The sequence below is a fragment of the Gymnogyps californianus genome, chromosome 2, assembly GCF_018139145.2.
Source record: "Gymnogyps californianus isolate 813 chromosome 2, ASM1813914v2, whole genome shotgun sequence".
Lineage (NCBI taxonomy): Eukaryota > Metazoa > Chordata > Aves > Accipitriformes > Cathartidae > Gymnogyps > Gymnogyps californianus.
The window spans coordinates 129,295,864-129,319,761 of NC_059472.1; the positions used below are offsets into that span (position 1 = coordinate 129,295,864).

Below are 23,898 nucleotides of genomic sequence, written 5' to 3' on the forward strand. Positions count from 1 at the left end.
TATCTATTAACCAGAACTGATCAGGAATTTTATATTTCAGACACAAATTTTCCTATTTTTTCTTTATTTTACTTTTGCAAAAAATATGTTAAATTTCCTGTAGTGAATGTGGAGATAACAGTTCTGTAAAACTCCCACAAACTTCACTTTCTGGGCAGAAAATGAAATTTGAACAAAAACCTTCCAGGCGTTGCTGGAGGTGAGACCTGCCACTTGGCTCTCAGCTCCCTTCTCTCCCAGCTCTGTCACCTGGGACAGAGATCTGGGATATTCCACATCCTTGGGATAGTCCACTCCCTGCTGCTCTGGCTTCTGGGGCGAAGCAGGGGTAACTGGGCAGCAGAAAAGCGATGTTCCTACCTGTGGGGCTGGGATGCAAAACAGAGGGTGGGGTCTCTCTCTCTGTAAACTTGGATCTGACAGGGAAGCAAGCCGTGAGCTGTTAGGTTGGAAGCGTCTTGCCAATTCAACCTTCTGCCAGCTGACAACCACCTTCTAGCTGCACAGCCCACAAGTCAGAAAAAAAAATCTATTTCGGTTTTCTTTAAATCCCTTCCTGCAAAAAACCCCCGACTCCTTCTGCTTTTCCATCTCAGTTCAGGGAGAAATCATTTTCAAAACTGGAAAGTTTTGAAAGTTCTCAGCTTCTGGTCTCAGCAATACTCTAGCCATGCAATTCTCAAAACAAGGTCTTGTTCACTGTTCCGCTGCTTTTAGCATTATTCACAGCAACACTCTCTCCTTCCTTTCTTAGCCCTTTTCCCTCATGAGATTGTTAAAAGAAAATGAAGACACAGCTTTTTATCAATTTATGCCCAATGGTTTTCCCCACAGCCTTTGTATGCAAACTCGGTTCTTGCTTTCTTTGCTTCCATGTTTATCCATGCTTTTTTTCCTTTGGAAATCCGATACTGCTGGTTACCTTATTCTTCCGGTTTCTAGGTGCTGCCTTCTTTGCCAGTAAATCACACTTTCTTCCTTGCTGTGGGTCTAATTCAAGTGTGTATTGCCACCAGATTATGCCATGAGTATAGGAAATAATAAAAGACAGGCTGTCTGTAAAATTGAACTGGCTCCAATGGTTCAAAGCATTTGCAAAGGAACTGCAGCTGCAGCAGTATTCAAGTCATGCTCAGACAAACTTCCATCTGCTTGCTTCAAACTCTTCCCTCGTCAACCTGTGCTTCTCCTTCTGGGTTTCATTCAGGTTGGTACACTTAGAGGAGAATTGACACACAGAACAAAAGGGTTTGCCAGGCCAGATCTACCGGCAGGGAGCAGAGTGGGACCTATGGGGACTGTGACCCTCTCAGTAGCACTGCTTCATGTGGCACATCTGCATCATATCGTCCTGTGATAGCAGTCATATCACTGTGCATCTCTTTTGCCCAAATCATGGCTGACCTATCTGTGTATACGCATAGGTTCACAACTGCAGCATCCAACACATTTTAAAATATGTATTATTTTTTAAAGGGTATTTCGGTATAGCATGAAAACGGTCACTCTGTAAATTCCTAGTTCGACTTCTTTGCCAGTGATGTCTGCATGACAAACTTTCTCCAAACAAAAAAGTATTCAGGCACAGTAAGTGTAAGACGTGCCACCCATAGACCTCGCTGGCCCTGCCCAGCCTCCCCTGGAGCCCCCACACCTCCTGCCCATGGGCCAGTACGCTGACCCGCAGGCTGACTTTCTGGCTTGACCTGGACCTGCCTCGTCCCCATGGGCTTGCAATCACTGGGCTGTGTCTGACCCTATTCCCCAACATGGCAGAGGTAATACCTGAAAGAATTAAATAGGAAGGAAAACACTGTTTATGGGAAAGGAGAAGAATATTTATATAACTTCTTAAATGTAGTTGAAAATGTGTTTTCTGTTGATGAAGGCCCTACTCTGCACCCACTTACATATATACTTAAAATTAGTCCTGCGTGCAAAGACTGTGTGCACAACCAGAACCAGCGTAAACACCTAAATCAATTCAGAAGGGCTACTAGGATGGTAATCAGGCAGTGTTTTAATTATTAATTTTTCAATATGCTGTACAACCAATCTCCTTAATGCTCCTCTCATCTGTTGTGCAGATGCAATGATGTGCCCAGTGGTGCGGTGCTTTCTACAAGGCTACATGCAGAGTGACTTCCCAGGTGGAGTTCCTGGTTCTTAAACTCATAAATAGATTATCGTATTGTAAAGCACTGAGTCTACTATAGATAGGACTAAGAACTTTCCCCTGGTACTATCGAGGCTTGTACTTGAACTAGGAGCCTAGGCTGTGCTGCTAGGTTGAGCGATCATCCAGTCCCCCGAGCACTTAGCCTTCTGCCTACCATTACTTACTGTTTAATTATTCCTTCCAACTATGAAATATGATTTCTTCTTATGAAAAGCACTACAGATTAATTTAAGAACTCAGAAAAGACAGGTTGCTTTCCGTACTTCTGCTTATATGCCAGCTTCATTACCATGGTACCTATATAAGCCCAAAAAGAACTGAAAAGTCTTAGAAGTGAAAGCTTAGATTAAAATTGTACAAGATTAAAAAATGGTATACCTCGATCAAAGGCCATTTTCACATCTTCAATGTGCTCAGTGAAGCCTGAGACTCTATAGAGGCCCTCGGACTTTAAACCTGAAACAAGAAGTTCTTGGTTAACTTTGCTTCAGTAACCAACAAATATTCAGGCTTAAAAACAATAAAGCTAGAACAACAGATCTAGGAAGTGTAGCAAAATATTAATTGTAATGTGAAACTCCAGAGCATTTAAGGAAGGATCAAGATAATTTAAAAATGTTTTTTAAAGGATTAAACAATTTTAGAATTTATTCTTTCTGATTTTGTTAGGTACATGGTTGATTATGTTAGAGGCAAATATTGCAATTTGCTAATGGTGGGGCAAGGGATGTTATCATGATTTATTCATTTCATGTGGGAGATTTTCCTGGATTTGGCTATAATTAATAAAGCTTTAGAGGTGTCCTTTCCTTTTACCAGTTGCTTAATGATAAATAGCAATGCAAGTAAGAGACTGCCTTTCCCTATGAGCACATTTGTTCCCAGTTTTGCTCTCAGCTTTTACTTATACATAGCTGATAGATGTGATGGATACTGTTCTTCTCCACATCAGTACATCCCTTCTACAGTTCTTTCACCACAAGAGACCTGCTCACTTGCACAACTCTCCCCGCATTGCTCCACACCAACATGAAATGCAGGGCAGCCCAGCAGAGCAGGCAGAGCTAGCCAAGCAGAGTTATACACACGTTATTTATTTTAATCCCAGAACTCCTTATTGTGACTATGCACAGTGCTAACCTACTTATAAGATCAAATACACTTTGTTTTCTTAAGAATGAAATCAGTATCTTACATAGTTCTATGGCAATTAAAGAAAGAAGTTTAAAGATGTTGAAAAAACAGAGAGCGGACAGCAGATTTTCTCTTAATCAATAAATGTACAAGTAAGTGATTAGATCTCAAATGCAACGTAGCTTCCTGCTATATCATCGGAATAAAGCTCTTCTGTCTTAGTCCAAACTATTCTTTCTATTTGTCCCCGCAATGATGATATAATCCTGGTAGAGCTTTACGGAGCAGTGCAGGGGATTTACTTGTAAATCTTTGATTCATTTCAGTAGATGGCTTTGAAATCCCTACGGCTAGTATCAGTGTGTTGCCATGCAGATTACTGGGATCCCATGAATTCAACATTATGAGATTCCTGTGCTGAAGCTACGACTAACAGGGAAATTTGGCTTATTGGGCAGCACGACATACACATTTGCTATCCAAAGCAAAAATACGTGATCATTACTGCGTTGTCTTGGAGGGGATATGGTATTTCTTCAATCATCTGGCATGCTTCTGCATACCAAAAGCCTGTCACAAGCTGGAGTTTTGGCTGTGACATGCTGCCTGAGCCACGGTACCCATCAGTCAGTAGCTGAGCACCATGCAAAACCTTGCGCAGTTTGTGACCTACCACAAAACACCACAGTCTGTGATCTCACTTGTCTGAGTCACTTCCAGTCACTTGTGTTCTCTTGCCCATAATGTCCGGAAAGGTTATTAATAAGGGATTTGATTTAAACTGATTACTCTGAAATTGGAAGTGTCCCTAGGTATGTTAAAAGAAAATAATGAAAAAAGACACATAAATATGAACTTAAAGTTCACTTTAAAGTTCACCCCTTTCAGAAGTGTAACGTAATACATGTTTTGACATGTTTTCAGAAAGCATTTCAGGAAATTGCATTATGAAATGCCATGACTTAATTTTACTAGCTAATACAAAGCAGTATATCACCTACACTAAAAAAACCCTTCTCTCATCCTGTCTTCAGTGTGCATGAGCATACTACCCTGTCCTAGCTTAGCACGTATTTCAAGTCATCTTCAGTTGTGTCTGCTGCTTTCCTAAGCACACGAACCTCTTGCTTCGATCTCTCGAATGCATGAATCCACAACCATCGGCCTCTGGGTATTGTGGGCTTTCACTAGTGTGGTGAGATCGCAGCAGTAGACTCGCTTTATCCTCTTGAGGTCTGGTTGGCAGTCGTTGGGCACGTATTTGGAGCACTGCTTATGTACGTTCAACCCGCAGTCTGTAAACAAAGTTAGCCAGGTTAATTAATTAATACTAATGCCGATAGGTCTTGTCTAACAATTTATTTCCTTAGGCCACATCAAGAAAGGGGCATAATTTCCCCATCAGTCAGCAAAGCTAGAATAAATAAGATGGAGATGAGAAAGCTGAGCATGGAAATCTGTAAAAAACTTATGCTGGGCAAAGTGAACTCCAGCAGAGTTGTTAAAAAGCTATAAAAGCTCTGGATGTCCCTCACACCCCTCTGAGCTGGAGGTGACTGCTGATGGGGTCTGGGTCAGTTCACTGCCAGACGTGTAGCTCTAGGTGTTGCATTTGAACGCATGAGACTTAACTTCTGGGTATTTTAGTTTAGCCTTTTATAAAATTAGCACAGTAATGACTGTCTTCAGCTGGCCAGCTTGTGGCTTAGTGCTGCTAATGGGCGAAGGACCTAAGATTCACCTGAGCACTCAAACTGGGACAGTGCTTTGAGCTAGCGTGCCTCCCTTCCCCTTCCACGTTCCTGCAGTGTCGCATTTTGGCTCGCTCTGCCACATCAGCAGCCTCCCCATCCCTGTCTCATCATATCACTGGTGACTAAAGTGTCCCCTGTGTTTAGTCTGTAGGTCAGTTTAGGCATATAAAATGCTGTGAAAGGCATGATGTAAAAAAGTGATTCATTTTACAAATGGTTCTTGGTGTCTTACTCCAGAGTCAAATCCTACTCTTGGTTGCATGGGTGGCTTTCCATTAACTTAAACATCACTGCTTGATTTCCACAAATTGAATTTTTCTAATAGATTCAAATATTCAGCCAAATGAATTTATAAGCCTCAGTAAAGCAAACACCACCATCGTGAATTACATTATCTCACATAACTCTCTGATTCCTGTTTTAATGCCTTCTCAGTCATGCCCATCACTGACGGTACCCTTTGGGATAACTTAACATGTCTAATATCATCACTAGCAAGTTACTTACTGTTTTTTCATGTTGATTTACTGCCCTAGCTATTAAAAATGTAAACATGACTCTATTACTTGCAGCACATTTCAGTAGTATTCTCTATAAAATATTAATCAAGCAAAATCATATAATCACTACAAACACACCTACACATTTAATGGAATTGGGGGGGTTTTTGTGTGTTTCTCCATACAGTTATTACTGCATAATACATTATTGTTCTGCGAAATCTAAACAAATGTGAGCAGCTGCAGTTAGGATCCTCCCTGTATTGTTTTCAGTGCTGTTCTCCAAGCATGTGAAGTTAAATCCAAATGCATCTGTCTACTAAGAGTTAAATGTTGGTAATTTAATGAGGGAGAGTATTATGTTTCATACTAAATAAATAAGCCTTTTCATAAGTTTAATATTTTATGTATGTGAACAAATACTGTGCTATGCATTAGTGAGGTCAGTTTTTGCACACTTGTGTTTAAGAACAAATAGCTTAAAAAGCAAACTACTATTCATTTTCTTCTTTTTTAATGTCCTTTTCATATGCTTTGTGTTACCATTATTCATCTACAGGCAGACAAGATGTAGCAGGAGCTGAGACTGCACTTATTAAAACTGTGCATTTGTGAACGGTATTTTGATCCTTCAAACTGCTGTCTAAATTTTAGGTAACAACCACCTCCTCTACCCATGAAAGGCAGATGTCAGGGTCGGATGTGTTCGGTGCTGGTCTGAGATCAAGAATGCCTGGAGGTCAGGGCAGGGAGAGGTAAGACAGAAGCATATTCAGGTGAGACATGGAAGGGACTGAAGGTCTGTAGAAAGAAGTTATGAAACCCCATTTGCAATGCACCAAATGCTGTTTCACTTGCTGAATCCAAAAGCTCATGATGTGATGATTATTGCATTTTTCCAAGATGATTATTTTTCAGAAAAGAACACACAAATTTAAAATAATTAAAGCACTATTAAAATGCTAATACAGTTATAGAGGCACGAGAAAACTAATCCTGCTAGGAAAATGAAGGTCGTATTTTTTGCTTTCTCTCGAGGTGGGATACTTCAGGCTTGCAGCAATGTATGCTATTTTTATGGGAAACACGTGACACTCTTTTTGCGGACAAGGGCACTTCTCAGCAACTGGTGGCAAAAAGATGAGTTATGAAGCCTAGTTGCTGGCTGGCTCTGCCATTTCCAGGGCTTGTTTCTTAAGACATAAAAACATTCAGGGATAACTTCACCATAAAGATCAGTTCTTAATGTACACACCAAGGCACACACATGACCAAGGTACTACCGAAAGGATGTCACCCTCAGCGACCAAGGGCTGGTGGCTTCATTTCTAAACCAGCTAATGGGGAAAATGACAACGCTCCAACTTGTGTGGGAGGATTTCTTGCCTTGTTCTGTAAAGTAATCCCTATCCCCCCTCCTGCAGGGAGAGATGTCTGAGCATTTCAAGAGAATGACAGAAAATGTTGAAGGGCTACCTGAACACCTCACTCCCTGAGCGATGAGACCCCACATGAAGTTGGCGCAGTATTCACACCAGTGTGGACCTCGAAACGTATGGACCTGTAATACAAACGGGGGAAAAAAAAAAAAAGAAATGGGGTCATTGGGAGGCAGATGGTCTGACAGATGGAACAACTGAAATGGATAAACAACAGAAGACTCAGTAGGAGTAAATCTTTAGCACACAGTGCCCACATCTTTCCAAAGTCTAGATGAAATAAGCCATGGGGACAGAAATTTGCTTTGATCTTGAAGTTTATCTTTCAATAGGCTTAACATAACAGAGAACTGGGCTGTGTACGACACCGAAAACAAATCATTTTTGCTAGCTGACATTTTAGCTATAGCAGAGGGCAGGAAACCAGGTTCACTAATCAAAGGAGAAAAAAGTAAAACTAATAATCCAAGGAACTGTAGTCAGTGCTTTTATTTGACTAGTTCAAACAAAACAGGAATGTTTCTGAGATTCAAATGCTCTTCAACAGATCACTTGAAAGTAGGGAAAATGCAGTGACAGAAAGCCCCTTCAAATGCACCACGTTTTGGTTCCCCATAACCGTGTGTGACCACAGATCTGGTGTAAGACCCATGTTCTAAGAGCACCACTCAGGTTTGAACGCACTACGACTATGGTGTTACATGTGCGCTTCTGTGCAACAACACCGAACAAAACTCAAGGTGATTGCTGTAAATTTGTATCAGGGATGAATGATTTGTGCAGCCACTCCAGGCAGCGGTTGGGTAATGATCTGATTTTCATGATCTCATTTCATCTTCTTTTATTTTGCAGGGTGGTAGCATGAATTTCAGACATGGCTTTTAGTGGGGGTAAATGGCTGTACCTAACATCAGCTGGTGACCTGAGATTCAGGCATATGCTCTATGTGACCTTCAGTGGATACAAAACTACAGATACAACTAATTATGCCTGCATCTTTACCATTTTTAGACTGATAACCACATAATTAGTAGGTCTGCACCTGCATTTAATTGTGGGTGAAAATCATCTGCTGTGGGAAGAGAGCTAACTATGTCTTCTGCTTTGCAGCAGTTTACAAAAGCTAACCTCATGAGAAATGGCTGTAAAAGCTCATTCAGGATTTTTAAAACCACACCATTTCACATTTAAAGTTCATCACAGTTGCTAGGGTATTTGGGGCGTACTTGCTCACTTTACATAAAGCTTATTTCAGCTGATCTCGCTGTGGCATATTTAGAAAATGGTAGCTGATTATTCCTTGATCTCTCCTGTCATCAATGGGAAACAGTCATCAACGCTGACTAAGGGGTCCATCTGAGAAGTGCTGACTGTGCACACTTCCCTTGTTCCCTTCAGCTTGGTGGCCCTCAAAGGTTTAGCTCTCTTTATTCATTCACTTCAGTTTTTCACGGATCTCCATTTTAGCTCAAATGGCAAGTTCCCAACGGAAATGCCCTGAGAAAAGTGAGTCTTGGTTTCTGGTCAAGCTGAAACAGGGAAATAGTTGCTATCTCTAACTGAAAAAGGGAGATCTTCAAAAGTTTCTACATGAAGGTGGAAAAAATCTCTTAAGATGCAGCTTTGAACTAAGTCTTTTATGGCTTGCCATTAATTTTAAAGAAATAATGAAGGAAATCTGTTCTTATGAACACAACACTCAAACGCAGCCCGAAGCTTGCACACAATGCTTTTGAATGGTAAAGGGGAATTTTGCCTGCAAGATTGGCCTCATCTCTGTTTTAAAGAAGGAGAAGTAACAGCAGGTCTTAGGTTTTTGAGATGGGCTTTTAGATTTTGCCCCATTCTTTGTAACTGCATCATTACAAATGGCCTGGGCTTAGATTTTTGGAAGCATGATCAAGATCTATTTATTATTGGTCCCTACCCCATCCTGCAGTCTCAGAAGACCTCTCTGTGTACACACAGGATAGGCTCGGGCTGCTTGGGCTACAGTCAACACATAATTCCAACTTCTAAGAAGAATTTACAGGGAAGCATTTCTTCATACAAGCCAAAAACATGATGTTTCAGACTACGCACTGTACTTTTCTTGTTCAGTCTTTCATCTTCTTTCCACAATGTCTAACTCCTAACATACTCACTCTATTTCCTTTCCAGCTCTTTCAATGAAAAGTTGTTTCTTACATTCATCTTCTCTTCTCTGCTGGACAATCTCACCCAATACTACACTGCGTGTCTCTTACTGCTTTCCTGTGCTCTCACCTTTGCCCTTCAGCCCTCTGGTGCCCTTGCTTCCAAACGGCAGAATTCCCCCCACAAGTGCTATCTCATGCAGTTTTAGTCTGTCTGAGCTGTGTTCACAGAGGGAGAAACTATGACCAAAGTCAAGGAGTGCCAATACAGTGGCAAAACAAAATAATCCCTTAAGCACTATTGCAGAAACAAACTAAAAATTGCCTTGAATTGAAACGCATGTTTTTTATTGGCATTGTATGGTGCTGTTTCTGAGACAATTTTGTTGTTTCTCTGACTGAGTTTGAAGACTTTTCTATTTGCATCCAAAGAAAATAAGAGATTTTTCAGACTATCGCCTGAATACATGCGCGTTTGTACTCTCTGGTGGACTCCTGCTGAACCTGAGCTCTTTGCAGGGAAGAAAAGCTGACTCTGCTGTTATTTTTATTTAAATACATACACATAATCTTCATGATGTCTGTAAAAAATGCCTCCCCCAAACCCTTTGCCTCCCAGAAGCAGTGTTTATCTGCAATGATTAACACAAGGGGAAATTTATCCCAGAGCCTCCTTTCGCCCAGCGATCTTCTGACTTGTCCATAATCAGCTGCCTTTACTCCACTAGCCCCCCTGCAAACGGGATTTGCCCATGCCATAGTGGCAAAAAGGCACAATATTGTGGTAAATGCACGTTATTCAGCTGTATTCGCTCACTTAAAGCAGCACAGAGGCCCTCTCATGAATTCCCAGCCTAGAACAAAACACGTGGAGCATCCCCAAACTCCACGCTGCTGCCCTCGGGCATGAGGTGACCTCACCACCAGCTGGGACCCCACTGAAGTTGGAAGGTAAAGCACATCCCAAAGAGCCTGCTGGATCCTAACTGTAACGAGATGCAAGAGGACTTTGCGATCCAGTTAGGCTGACGCCCACATAGTTACAGAAATACCTCTGTGTTTTTCTAAACAGAGCTTCAGAGATTTATTCTCTTTCCTGAATAACGGTACGTCTACACTGGCTTATGCAAAGTTGTCCCGCCAGACAGACGCCAGCTCCAAACCTAAATCTGTGTGACTGTGTTGTGTGTCTAGGATGAACCCAGCTTAACAAATCAGTCTGGATCCTAAATCTTTTTTTGTTCATTTGCCTTGAGTGCCTTGAAATTTGGAAGAGAGGCTGAAGGAGAATGCACGGATGCTCAGAATGGCGTAACCTGGCACCCTCACTCTCCAAACTCCAGCGCTTCTTTTTAATTTTTATAGTAGCTTGGAAAGGATGGAGGGAGATCCATCCTTGCTCTGAATTTGTGCCTTGAGTCTATTTCTTCCTTTTGTTCCTTCTCTTTTCTAGTCGGTAAGATCTTTGGTGTAAGAAAGATCTACAAAAATCTCATCAGCTTCGCTAAAAATGTGCCCTTCATTTTTAAGATTCTTCATGGCTAAAGGACAAGAGCTAAAGAGTGTCTGTTTGTTCATGAAGAATTGCCTATGACATGATTATGATGGACACTGTGACACGTAACCTTTGTCCCTAAGAACTGAGATGAATGATACAATACATGTCAGTATTCACTTAAAAATGGGGAAGACAACTCTTTGAATGTCTGCAAAATAGCGTTCTCCTTCAGATAAATCCCATATCATCATAGCCTGAGTGCTGTCAAAAGCCATTAAGAATTTTGCCCCAAGACCCATAAAGCCATTCTTTCTCTTTTAAATAATTTCTTAACCCTTTTATGTAATGAATATGGAATATATTAAAGATACTAGGCTTTAATTTAGCCATCTTTTAAATCTAAATATTCTACTCTAAGCATTCTATCCACATTTTTTATTCAACTAGACATGTTTTAATATACTCCTTTGGAAAACTAACTGTATTTGCATAGTGAACATATTTGTTCCTTAAGTAAATGTAATACTTTTGACTGGCCTTTCTGGACAATTTATTTTTTTTAATGTTTCTTCCCTAAGTTTTTTATTGCCTTTAATAGGATAAAACAGTAATTTTCTGCTGTCAAGCTTTTGAATACATATATATTTAATCATGTGATTTTCCAGTTAAACCATGACTCTTTTGAAACAGAAAGGAACAGAGATTGTACAACAGCTAGATTGTGCAAATGCAAAGTTAACTGGGCACATGTCCAATTATAAATCAAAGCCAAAACAAGGGAATTTTGAAGAGGAAAGAATGCATGGGTCAAAGTGGAAAAAAGTCTCAGTCATGAGAAAATATTTTCTAGTTAAACTAAAATAGTTTTGATATTAAAATGATAATGAGGGCAAAACCCAGAAAGAATGAAAGCTGGTTTAATCAAGCAAGAAAACACAGAGTATTTCCCATACTTCCTTCAGTGCTGATCAGTGAGATAAATATTGACTTTTCTGTAGACTGGGTCAAGGAGGGGGAATGAGAAGAGGGATGCTGCTATTTGCTTTGCTCACTAATATTAAATTATTGATTTACCAACTATACCAGAAGCACTGCAGAGGAGAGCAATGTCTTCATGGCAGAATATGTAGAAAAATAAGAAGCGAAGCTTTTTTGCTAAACCAGGAAATCCGTGAAATCATTTTAATCAGTGCTTCTCCTTTTTTGACAGGCCTGAGATGAGTATCAGAAAATTCTCTTTCTGCTAATGAGTTGAACTATTCTGACAGTGACCCAGATCAACATCCTCAAGGAGCATTAAGTAAACTGAGGTTTCAAAGCTGAGATGCATTCCTTTCTTGTCTTGTTACTGCCTCTTATTCTCTCTGTATCCATCCCGATAAGCATCACACCCCAATTTGACAGCATTAGATACGGTAACTGGCTGGCATACACTGAGATCAGCACAGTCCTTTCGGCAAAACGATTTAGTACAAGCTGCCTGGAAGGTCCGTTTCCAAAGCTGAGTCACTTCCCTGCTGCAGCATGCCAGACACAGCACTTGGGGAAAAAAACCCTAAGAATCTGATTTTGTGTGTATAAGACAGCAAAAAGATGATCCATTTAAACATCCTTGTGTTTGTCCAGCTATTTGGTTTAGTTTGACAAGCAAACACAAGCTCAGATCCTATAGCTCAGTGGGACTCTGAGAGCATTTCCTTAGCATATGGTGGTGGAACAAAAGCTAGGAGACAATACCACCGCTGTGCTCTGCTTTATTGTTAGGGAGCACCCGAGCTCCCTCAACTTCTTCTGAAAACAGAAATGGTCCAAAATGTTTGCTGGTAAAATGCTACTGGGTTCTGATAATAGCTACATATTGAAAAGGGGCCTTTTTCTCATTTAAAAATGAATAAGATAAAATGGTTTAAGATGAAGACAATCAATAGGAAGTACTTCGTTTCTGAACAAAAAACTGAATCTGGGCAAAAAGAGCTAAAATGCCAGTCAAGTAGTGTAGTGAGTAGCAAAACCGTTATTTGGATTAAGTGCCTATGTAACAGCATATTAAGAATGCAATCAAGGGAACTTAAAGTAGAAGGAAAAATGCTTTTTTCAATACTTTTCTCAGAGCTAGTATAGATGGGTGTGTGAAAACCCCATCACAGCAAGAAATAAAATGTGAGGCATCTAAACAGAACTTTTTAGCCGAAAATAATAGGAAGTTGTGCTTACCTTAAAATTGTGTGCTTTTTCATAGTTGAAGTGGTTGTCATTTTGAGTTAAGGCTGCTCTTCTGACCAAGGAGGTGATCTGTGAATAGGCAAAGAGTTTCAGAGGTTGCCACAAAAGTGCCCCCTTGACTCCCACCTTCACCCCGAGGGCCACGGCCAGGAGCTCTTGGCGCTTCCTTCCCCGCTTCGACTTGTGAACAACGGCACAGTTTTTCTCATTTTCCAGCCACAGATCCTCCGAGAACATAGCACTGGGATCCCAAATCTTTTCCCTGTCTTCCTCGGCGCCTGGGAGCCTGACTGTAGTCAGTGCGGTACAGTTTGTCCAACTGCTTCTGATGTTAGACAGCAGATTTGAAGCAGCTGCAGCCCATTCTGCCGAGACCTCTGGCATGTGACTTGAATGGGCCGTCTTGTGGGACGGAAGGAGCTTCTGCATCTGAATAAGTAACGGCCTGTGCCGTGCGATTTCTTAAGGCAGATGTGTGCCTCAAACAATAGCCCGAATTCATACACTGAGCAACCTTCCCCCACCACCCTCCCCGAGCGGTGGTCTCCAGCTAGGTGCTGCAGAAATACCGGCCGGGGGTGGGCGGGGGGGGGGGGGGGGGGAGAGACGGACACGGACACACAGGGTTACAGCTTCACGCCCAAAGGCATTTCCAGGGACAGATCGCTTCAACTCCGCAGTGTGTTAAAAATGAACAAACAAACAAAAAGCCCCAGGAAAGCCCACACAACTGAATCCGATGCTGCATCCAATTACGCTCAGACTCGGAGACTTATCAGCCAGCAGTCTGCATGCCAGCAGATTAAGCCCTTAAAACCATGCTGACTGTTTAATCTTACAGGGCTAAAAAAATTTTTTTTTTTCATATCCTGTACAAGGGGAAAAATCCAGCAGCACTGCAAGCATTAATAGCACTTTTATGCCATGTTTTAAACTAGAGCATTTTGTCAGTATGCACTTGGTAGCACGGAGCTAGCTCACTGTCGGGGAAAGCTGAGAGCCTAGCTGGGACAACGCAGGCCAGGAAACCCCTGAGCCCTGTGCAGCATGTGGGTGAAGGCAGCAGGGGAGCTTCACATGGATGTAGGAAGCCCATGCGCACAGCCCTGTTTGCAGAACAGGGTCTGCAAGGTAGCAAGAGCAGTTGTCCTTTGCTCTGGTTATGTGCATCTGTAGATTTGGGGGGGGGGGGGAACTGGTTTCTAGTTAAAGACCAGGGACAGGAGGGATCTGGACCCTGACCAGTCTGCGCTACAGCTTGCAGTGTTACTTTGGGCACCGGATTCACTTCTTTTTGGGCAGGTAATTCCCTGTCCCAGGACACAGAAGATGTGTGACACTGAGCGTCCCCTGGGAAGCATATTCAGTGCTCCCTCCCCACCGGCTTCCCTCCCTCCAGCTCCCCTCTCCTGCTCCCTTAGTGAGTATGCCCATTCTCCACACATGAGAGGACGTTACCTGCTTGGCAGAGCACTGTGAGATTTAATTCTCTAAGGTGTGTCTAACGCTCGAGATGCTGTGACAGAGCAAACTGGGGGGTTACCAGCACTATTAGGAAAACTGCCTCTTTGAACTAGAGACACTAAAGACCACATCAGCCTTTTACAGTCTGCCCCACTTCAACTTACCCAGAAAATATGAGAAATTAAAGTGTTTAATTCACTTATGTTAACATGTGAAGTTGAACTTGTGAAGTTGAACTTGCCTCTATTTTTTCAGTCTGCTTTCACCTCAGGCTGAAAAGTCTGAAGGTTCATCTATTTTACTTACTAAAACCTCCACCGTACAGACTGCCTGCTCTTAGTAAAAGCGATGCTCTCCTGATTTGAAAGCCCATGGGGACAGATGGTCGGCCGTCAGTAACATCAGGCCGTGCAATTTCAGATAGTGCCCTACTTAGGGTTTTCAAGAAGTTGTGCAACCTGCAAAATCAGCGTCTCAGTTATAAAGCCATGCACTTACTTCTATGTATATCGTACTTAATTCCTTTCTTTTCCAGGTAACTCACAGCACCTCTTTTTACGTGCTCCCATACTCCAAAGCTTCTGCTCCCCAGTAGGGAGGACTTCCACACGACCCCATTGCTCCCCGAGCAAGTTGCTGTCTGCCCGGCCTTTCCCCAGGGCTTGGCACTGCTACCTGACCACCGGTGACAACCGTCTGTGATGCATGTATGAACATTGCTCTGCCTGGAGGAAATCCCTGCTGCTCTTCCATATGTCCTCCCACTAGTGAGTCCCAATTTCTGCCAGCTCAGGACCTTTATCTGCTTTCCAGCAGATAAAGACAGACTATAGCTCCCCAGATCTCCACGTATTTCAAGAGATGAGGAGCACTGGTTTTAGGGACACTTCTGATGCCATCAGCAGCAATGGCTTCAGTTTGGGCCATCATGAAGGGGACTTTGGAGCAGCTTGAAATTCTTATCATGCTCCAGTTTCTTTCCTCAGTACCATTTTAAATGTATTTACATTTATCTGGAACAAAACCCCCAAACTAGCACTGAGTTGTTAGACACCTCTGAAGCTACAGCATCTAAATCCCCATATATACATAAGCCACTTTCTCTCTGACTTCCAGCATAACAGATCCAAAGTCAGAGAGAGGTCGGTTTCCTAATAATGCTCTAATATTTGTGTTTATGTCACTAGACTGATAAAAATCCCATTATATAACCAATATTTTTTACATAACATGGCAGATTTGATACTCAAGCTACAAGCTTATGATGATACATCTTGGAATTTCTATTTATTAAACTATTTTTGGAGTATCAGAGTGTCATCCTGGGATCAGACATACAGTACTACATTTAATGGAAACTCTGAGTGTTCACACAGAAGCATTAAACTTAATAGACTTGGAGGAGGAGAACTCAGCCAAACTAGATCATATGACTAAGGCAGATCAGTATTTACTGTTTATCATGTATGAAATTTTATTTATCCCCTAGGTTGCTTTTTCTGCCTTCCTTGGGCCCTGTTTAGACAGTTGCTTAATGGGATCCCTTGCAAACACACGATGTGTACAGAAGGCCAACAGTGAGTGCGTCCTCTTAAGAAGCTTAATCATACAAAGCCCTATCAGGTTAGGTGTCTAAAATGGTGCTGTAAAACTGAGATGAGCTGGACCACATATATAACCCCTTCCCTCTCTAAATATAATGCAAACAGCAGCAATGACAAATTCTCAGCAGCAACGAGTTCCAACATACTGATACCGTAGGCCAACCCCAGTGCTTTCTTTTATCCATTTTCTTTTTAATACAAAATTTACTGCACATGGTGTCAACTCATCTAAAGAGCATCTCTTGATCAAGTTAGCAAGTTAGCCTGCAGCTAAGGAGGAGAACGCCAGTGGCTAAAAATATTACTGCTGGTTGTCACTGAACGTCTAAGCTAGTGAAGGCTGAAAGGCAAATATGGGTTGTCTGCATTTTCAGACCAAAGGATTTCTGCATAACATATGATTTCAGTTTACTAGTCTCTCTGTAAAACACATGCACTGTATAGCAAATTGGGCATTTACAGCAAAATAAATGTCACTGAACCAGAATAATAAAATTAAAAAGGGAGGGGGAAGAGGGCGGACTCAGCTGTTGCGCCATTTCCAGCATGCCTTCGCAGAGCCAGCTGAACCACACCATTGTCTCTCCCCTCAAACACTGGTGTCTTGTTTGCTAACAAAGGCCTCAGGGGTAGGAAAGAACAAATTGTAGCATGAAAAGCTTTCGGTTTTGTACATGTGGCATGATTTCTGTTGTAGTCGTGTGGGCAGGGCTGAGGACTCACTGGCAGCAAGCACCGGGGGAACTTCGCATGCTGCCTGGCTCCTCCGTGCCAGCTCCAGCATGCCGGGAAGAGACGCTGCACGAGCGATGGCTCCTCTCCCCCAGCCGCCGCCATGCCCGCCCGTGGCTGGCAGGGAGGGGGTATTGAGTGGCAGGTCCTTGGCTTGCTGCTCTACCTGCCAAAGGGCACAACTACAGCAGGCAGAGGAGCGGCACAGGCATGTCTCCTTGGACGACACCACAAGCGAAAGGAAAATTGCTCCGTGATGAGGATTGTGACAAATGCATGACTGATCTCTAACTAAATATACTTAACACTGCACATAGATACAGTCATAGGTCAAAGAGAGGCCTGTTTCCTTGCAGGCATAGCATACTCGGTAATTTGCCAGACAGATTATGTTTGCTCAATTGCAAACACGCTGTGGAGATGACACACGGTGCAGGAATCTTGCAGCTATTGGGTTTTTCCTGGTTTTCTCCCACGGAGCTCTTCCCACGATGCGCTCAGGAGACAACGCCAAAGAAGTTGGCTCTTAGCAAAACACAAGGCACAGAGGGGAAATGGTGGTGGAGGCTAGTCAGCCAAAGGCCTTCGCCAATACCACAATGCTGCCAGCCCGTGCCTCCCACTGCCATGGCACCGGCAGCTGCCACTAAAAGGCTTCTGTGCTGCTGAAACAGTGGGAGGAAACAAGCTCCAAGCAGAAAACGTGCTGAACATGAAGCAGAGCACGATGCCTGCAGAGTGGCGCTTGCCTACCTGATCTTGCAAAACCCACTTTCCTAAGAAACCCTCCCTCTGGCGGGAAGGCTCTTGACGTCAATTAGGTGAATAGAGACTGCGGAGGTGAGCAGAGCGGGAAGCTCCACGACACGAAGCTTGGGGTTAGGAAAGGACTCAGACTGCACTGAAACAGCAGGGCTGCTGCTGCTCTCTAGTTTGCTTTTGGGGGGAACACAATCTACTTGCTCCCAGGGAATCAAAAATAGACAAAAATAATTAGCATTAATTGGCTGCCACCCTCCTCTGTTCAACAGAGCTCCAACTGCAATCGCTGAGAGTTTGCCCCGAATGCAGGTCCCTCTGGACTCCTCAGGGGTGCTGTCTTGCCCACTGAAAACCCAACAGTCTCTCATCTCCAGCACAAAACTTCCTTTCAGGTGAGCTGGAGCTCAGTAAACTTGACACTGTCATTAAAAAAAAAAAGCACCGCAGGTTTTTTTAAAGGATTAAGATATATCTATAGTTTTGCTTTTCACTCCTCAGAGTTTTAGCTTGCTTTTTTTTAATAACCACCAGTCCCTCTGCAAATCATGAGCCTGAGGAGCTGTCAACAATATGCATAAGTGTTTATGGCAGCAGATTATCTACACTGGGCTCCTGTTCTGGAGAGCCTGGGTGCACTTCCATCACCACCAACCACACCTATCTTTTGAGGATAACCACTTCAGAGCAAAAGGGACTGCTCACTTAGGAGGACTCCTGCAGTAAATGCTCTGAAGTTAGTTACTAAAATTTTAATCTTTACACATCTCCTAAATTAATGTGATTGACTGTTTATCAGCATCGCAGTGACCAGTTGTCATTTATATGCACTTCTTTCTGACAGGGTATTCGATCTCCTCCCCCGCAGATAAAAGACATAATTTACCTACAGCAAATGGAAATATAATCTCCCTGAAACTTCAGATCCCCTTTCTAAATCCTTCTCAAACAGATTTTTCTGTACACATCATGATTATTTTTCTCAAAACAATGTAGTGAACCAAACAATACAACAGCCAAAGCTGAAATGCTGTAGAATCAGGAAGGCACTAGCGAGACTATTATTAAAAATCATAGTTGCTGTAAGCCTCTTATAGAGTATTAATATAATAAACTATTGTCTATTTTGGAGCAACAACTGGAGGTTACATCAAGTGGTATGCAATTACATAGTCATCTCCAATTAAAAAAATAATGGGTGGACTAAAACCTTTTATGTTGTCAGGCAACTGTATCACTTAATGCGTTAAGCTGTGTATTTCACATCCGCCATTGTATTTAATATGTCTGAAATAGTATTTTGACTTCTCATTTTTGTAAACTGTAGTAAACATGCATTGTATTACAAATACATTGTTGGTATCAAGGAAGAAATTGTCCAGAAATAAGGAAAGGATCTAGGTATAGGATGAACTAATTCAGTGATTTCCCCGAATAACCCTGTAGAGATTAACATGGTAACAGCAGATCTAGCCTATTTATTGCCTCGACTTCCTTTCCTCCCACTCTCTCCTTTATCCTTCCCAATCTATCTCCATACTTGTCAAGGTTATTAATGACGTTTTCCTGGCCAAGTTCCTGAGCCTCTCCTCTGTGCTTAATATTCATGACCCAAATGGTAGCAGAGGGATGGAAGAGCGGGGGCGTGAGGGCTAAGCAGGGCAGATGAGAGCAGAACCAGACACCGCTGCCATTGCTGCTGCCACGGAGGAAGAGGAGCACCAGGTCCCCCACGGCGGGGCTGGCAGGAGCCACTTCCTCTGCAAATAGGGCTTTCTCAGGGAAACTGCACTGAGTTTATTTCTGAATTACTTCTTGTTCTCTGCGTGGATACAACACACGTGATTGATTGACTGAATTTGACTGACTGCAATGTACGAGAATGAGTCCTGTTATCACACCTACAAATTAAAGTGTGTCTATGATAACATCTGGTCTGTCGGCAAACAAAAATTAAAAAAATCTGCAGTGATCCTGTTATTCTGTCAATGATGATGTTGTTTTTGCTGACAACAAAACTAACAGAGTATTTTTCTAACAAATAGACATTTAAGGATAGATGGAGGGAGGGAGGGATGGCAGGTGTCTAATCTAAAACAGTAATCTGGTCTCTCTTTGTAGCCAAAGAAGAAAAAAAGAAACCCCTAGACAGTGATTCATCCTCTTCTATGACAGATCAAGTTTAAAATGGGTGAGCTTGAATTGCCTTCTTGTAGCTCATTTATGGATCATATAAGGAAATTAGATGACTCAGGTAGAAACAGATCGCTTACTTTAAGATATTCAAAATTAGGTAAGATTAATCTCTCTCTGAACTCTATTTCTACTTTTCTATTATCTAGTCAATTTCAGAATAAATTAAAGAATCATTTATTTTATCAGCCTCAACCATATCTATAAGTAATTATAGAATAATAACTGTACTTTGTTTTGGTTATCAATACTTCCCATACTTTAGAACTGGCTAAGACTCATACTCTGGAAACATGGAATACCAGTTTACTGTATCATTTGTTACATAGCTGCATGTACCTTTATAGGTTTATTTAGGCTCATTGGATGAACTTTTTCAAGAAGTGTAACTACAGAGGAATCAGTCTGTAATTAATACAAATTTCTGATGCTGACTATATAGGTAGCCAGTATTTCAACATTTCACCCACAGAGGAAATAGCCTAGCAACATAATGAACTTAATATGATATACAATGGCCTCTCTGAATTAAGAGGGAAGTGACTCATACTCTCTGCAAGATACGGGACTATTAGTCAAGAGACAGAGATTTAAAAAAATATCCTAAACATTATACTTTTTATCCAGACCCCCAGTGGATGCTGGCTCAGCACCATGTAAGCTATACATCTATATGACCTGTTCATCTTTTTACTGTTTTCGCTATGAAGCCCTTGCTTTCTGAAGAAACAGCACTTTGTTTAGGAAAGCCAGCTTGCCATTGATTAAAACTGTCATTGCCCTGCAAGGAGACTGCAGAGCTTGAACTAGAGCCAAACCTGCTGAGCTACCACAATGAAGTGGAGAAGTTAAAACACGCTTACTTCCTGGTCTGGGGAGAGAGAGGAAGGCAAGAACATCCCCTCTGAGAAAGGTGACGCCTGTGAGCGTGGCGCAGTGCCCTTGAAAGGATGGGAAAGGGGCTCGAGGCACCGTAAGCGCAGCAGTCCTGCCCTCGGGGCCCTTTCAGCTCGCTTGTGTGGGGTTGTCATTAACCATAACTGCTTATGCATTGAAGGAGCTGGTTGGGTGCCATGCTCAATCACAGGGTTAAAGTGAGGACCATGTTTTGTGAGACTGCATTAAGTCTGTTTAATGTCAGGACATCAAATGAATGAGCTTGATAATAAATCCCAGTGCTATACAGCTACTATGTTGTATAGCTGGTGGGCATAAGGCCTGGATGTTTGACCATATGACTCATTACACACCCAAACACACACACAGCACTATACACAAACACCTACATCCTCACTTTTGGGATAATTCTCATTTCTCTGTCTCAAACACTACTACACCCTACAGGTAGGTGTTATCTCAAAGCAATACAGTAACTGGCTATCTGCTCCGTACACAGGAAAACTGAACAGAAGAAAAATAAATACAATACAAAAAATAAAACACAGAAATTTCTTCTGTTTCTCACTTTGAGTTCTGATACTATATGCTGGTAGGAGTAAATTTCTCACAGAGTGAGACCAACTCCGCCTTGCAGCATACGCTCTATGCTGAATCTTATGGACCACAGTTAGAGCTTCTGTTCATATAGAGAAGCAAAAATCCGCCCTCCTGGGATTATGACAAAACGTGGAGGAAAATAGGCTTCAGGAAAGTTTCCCAGAAACCACAGAGTCAGACAGCAATGGCATTTATGTTCGGAGCCACTAACCACTCGGCAGAGCCAGCTGATCTCTGGAGGAGCTGTAAAGCGATGCCGAGAGAGCTGCCAGAATGTAAAGTATGCTGTGGCAGTCTCAGGAACCAACAGCAGCACCCTAAGTTTTGTCCCAGCTCAAGACAGCTTAAAACAAGAGACTTTAATGTGGGTTAAAGATGAGATTTATGTAAGTGAAAGAGAAAAAATAATTTGTGAACCAGTGATTCATGAACCGGTGACCATCTTGTCTAAAAAACTGGCAATCTATAAAATTGTTCCTGGACAGTAGCAATTCAGGAGTGGATTCTCAACGGTGTGATGCTCTGTTAGCGCTCACAGGGAGATGGGGATGATAAGCAGTTTGCAGGGAGGACAGTGCCAATATCAGCATCAAGCAGCAAACAGGATTTTTCTCTAGTTTTGGCAGTTTCTGGGTGGTGTGAAGGAACTCTAAAGCTTCAGTCTCAAACTTACAAACAGCATGACTGAGTCACACTGCTGCTCAGCAGTCACGAAACCTTCAGGTAAACTACACAGTGCAAGGATCTAGGAATGTAATCAAGTGTTTTCCAGCATTAGTAATATTTCTGTCCCCTTTCACTGCAGCATCTTGTGACTTCTTCCTGCAAAAACACATAAACTGGGTAGACAATACAAGGTGAAAGGAATTATCCATGTCATTTAGGGCACAAAGGAGGCAATTAGCAAATAAGAACACAACACGTTTTCAAGTTGAAAGAATACTTTTTAACAAGCCTGAGCCATTGCACTTTACCAAAAAAAAGGAGAAATGCTAGGTTTATAAAAATGCTGTGCTTTTTGACTGTGAACTTCTATTTCATTATCCTTCATGAATTGCATGGCAAAAAAAAAAGACGGCAATAGGGAACCATTTTCAACGTGCATAAGTGGAACTGTGGCATGGAGGGGATCACTGGTTTTGGTGCTAGGCCAGCCATGGCTATCTTACGACTCGTCTGAGCTCAGCTGTATATCCATGAATGCCTCCGTGTCCCAGGACGTGTTCCCCTGAGGTGGGAGCATACGGTGTTTACAGCTTACCCATTTGTGAAATATGTGCTTCTGTTCCATCAAGCTTCAAGGAATGTCACCCTGTTCACGAGAGACAGGGTCAAATCCTGGACTGTCATCCCAAAAGCAGTGCTAAGGCTGTATGACCCCTGGTATATCTCTGACTAATGGCTCCAAAATGCGTGTTTGCTTAGAAACAGAGCAGGAATCCATGCAGACAAAAGTGATGTGGGGTTAAAGAAAAGACAGGAGGCTCTGCACTCAGCTGTGATCACTTACCTATTTCATTATATGCGTGAACTTTACCCCACATATTACGTCCCCCCTTGGTATAGAAGAAAGGTTCCTATAGCGTAAACCTGTATCAGCTTCTATTCTCCTTATGGACCCAGCACAGAAAGAGAATAGTTGGGATAGGACTAGCACCACTTGTTGAAAAGTAGAAAGCTGTCTGCAGGAATGGGCAATTTCATCCTGTAGAGTATGTACCTTCCTCCAGCTCCTTCCAGCCCACCCGGCAGAAAAAGCAGCTCAATGCATAACCAACTTCTTCTCCTGAATGCGGCTTCTGAGCAGCACTCAGCCCTCACTTGGCTTCCCTTTTCCCACAAAGAAGCAAGGGAACTACTGTGTGCTGCAGACTGCACACAAAAAGCATGGTTCACTGTGCTTTTAGAAGGGCATGTTATAGGATACGCAAACCACTTGAGATCATACACTTTGAACTTGTATAGAGTACCAGAATGTATCCAAGTTGTTTTATTTTCCCTTCGAAAGAATTGTTTTGTGTCGTGTTTGCTTTGCCCGCTGCTTGAAGCTGGTTTTGTTACTCCATTACTCTGTGGGTAAGTAGCGGTACAGCTATCCTTGAAAACAGATATGCATTCCCATGGCCATTAGAGAAAAACTCAGACAAAGACTGACCTCACTTCTCTGCAAGTGAATGAACACATAAAGGCCGTATAATCCTAGTTTTATTGTTCTGTACAGGTGTCATTTGACCCTGATATCCTTATAACTCCCTGCGACCTGCAGCCCACTGCCCTCTGGTATGAAGCAGCGGCTTTTGCTCCTGATGGCACACCATGCACAGCTGCTTCCGTCATTGTTTGGAGGGGGACAGATGGCTGCTCTCAGCACAAAAAGGAGATTAAAAAAGAACTGAGGGAATGACATCACTGCCCAGCCTGGGATTTAATTCACGGGACCCACGGGGCTACCATCAGCATGAACTCAAACTGCAGTTGACTCTGCCCACAGAAAGGAAAAAGCTTGTATTTTGCAGAATGAAAGATGTTTCTTTTGAAATATGTAGTTGCCATCACTCTAATATTTATATTCTTTTACAGCTGTTTAGCTAATCTGAATAGATACTGTCCTATCAGCAGCAGCACTTTTAAAGTACTCAAAAAGCAAGACTTATACTGTACCCTACCTCTATCCATGCCCATGGTTCAACTACAGTAACTTGATTTACAGCTTATTTATTCTGTTTCACTTGTGATGCGGAGTTCTTAAGAAATGGTCAGGGAAACATGAAACAGAATAAATGAGTT

The 23,898-nt window shown here is 42.3% G+C and overlaps 1 protein-coding gene across 7 annotated transcripts in view; it reads right to left on the minus strand.

Moving 5' to 3' along the window:
* The window catches only part of CHN2 (chimerin 2), a 164,422-nt gene that overhangs the window by 10,939 nt on the left and 129,585 nt on the right, over window positions 1-23,898 (minus strand). For 2 of the 7 annotated variants that reach the window (XM_050892005.1, XM_050892001.1), the window contains exons 1-4: window positions 12,989-13,281; window positions 7,044-7,128; window positions 4,435-4,608; window positions 2,558-2,635 (exon numbers count right to left, since the gene is read on the minus strand). In XM_050892005.1, the coding sequence (XP_050747962.1) occupies window positions 2,558-2,635; window positions 4,435-4,608; window positions 7,044-7,128; window positions 12,989-13,246 (595 nt within the window). In that variant the 5' untranslated portion in view covers window positions 13,247-13,281. Of the gene's footprint in view, window positions 1-2,557; window positions 2,636-4,434; window positions 4,609-7,043; window positions 7,129-12,853; window positions 13,282-23,898 lie in introns of those variants that run through there. The other 5 variants (XM_050892006.1, XM_050892003.1, XM_050892000.1 and 2 more) reach the window with 4 other exon arrangements.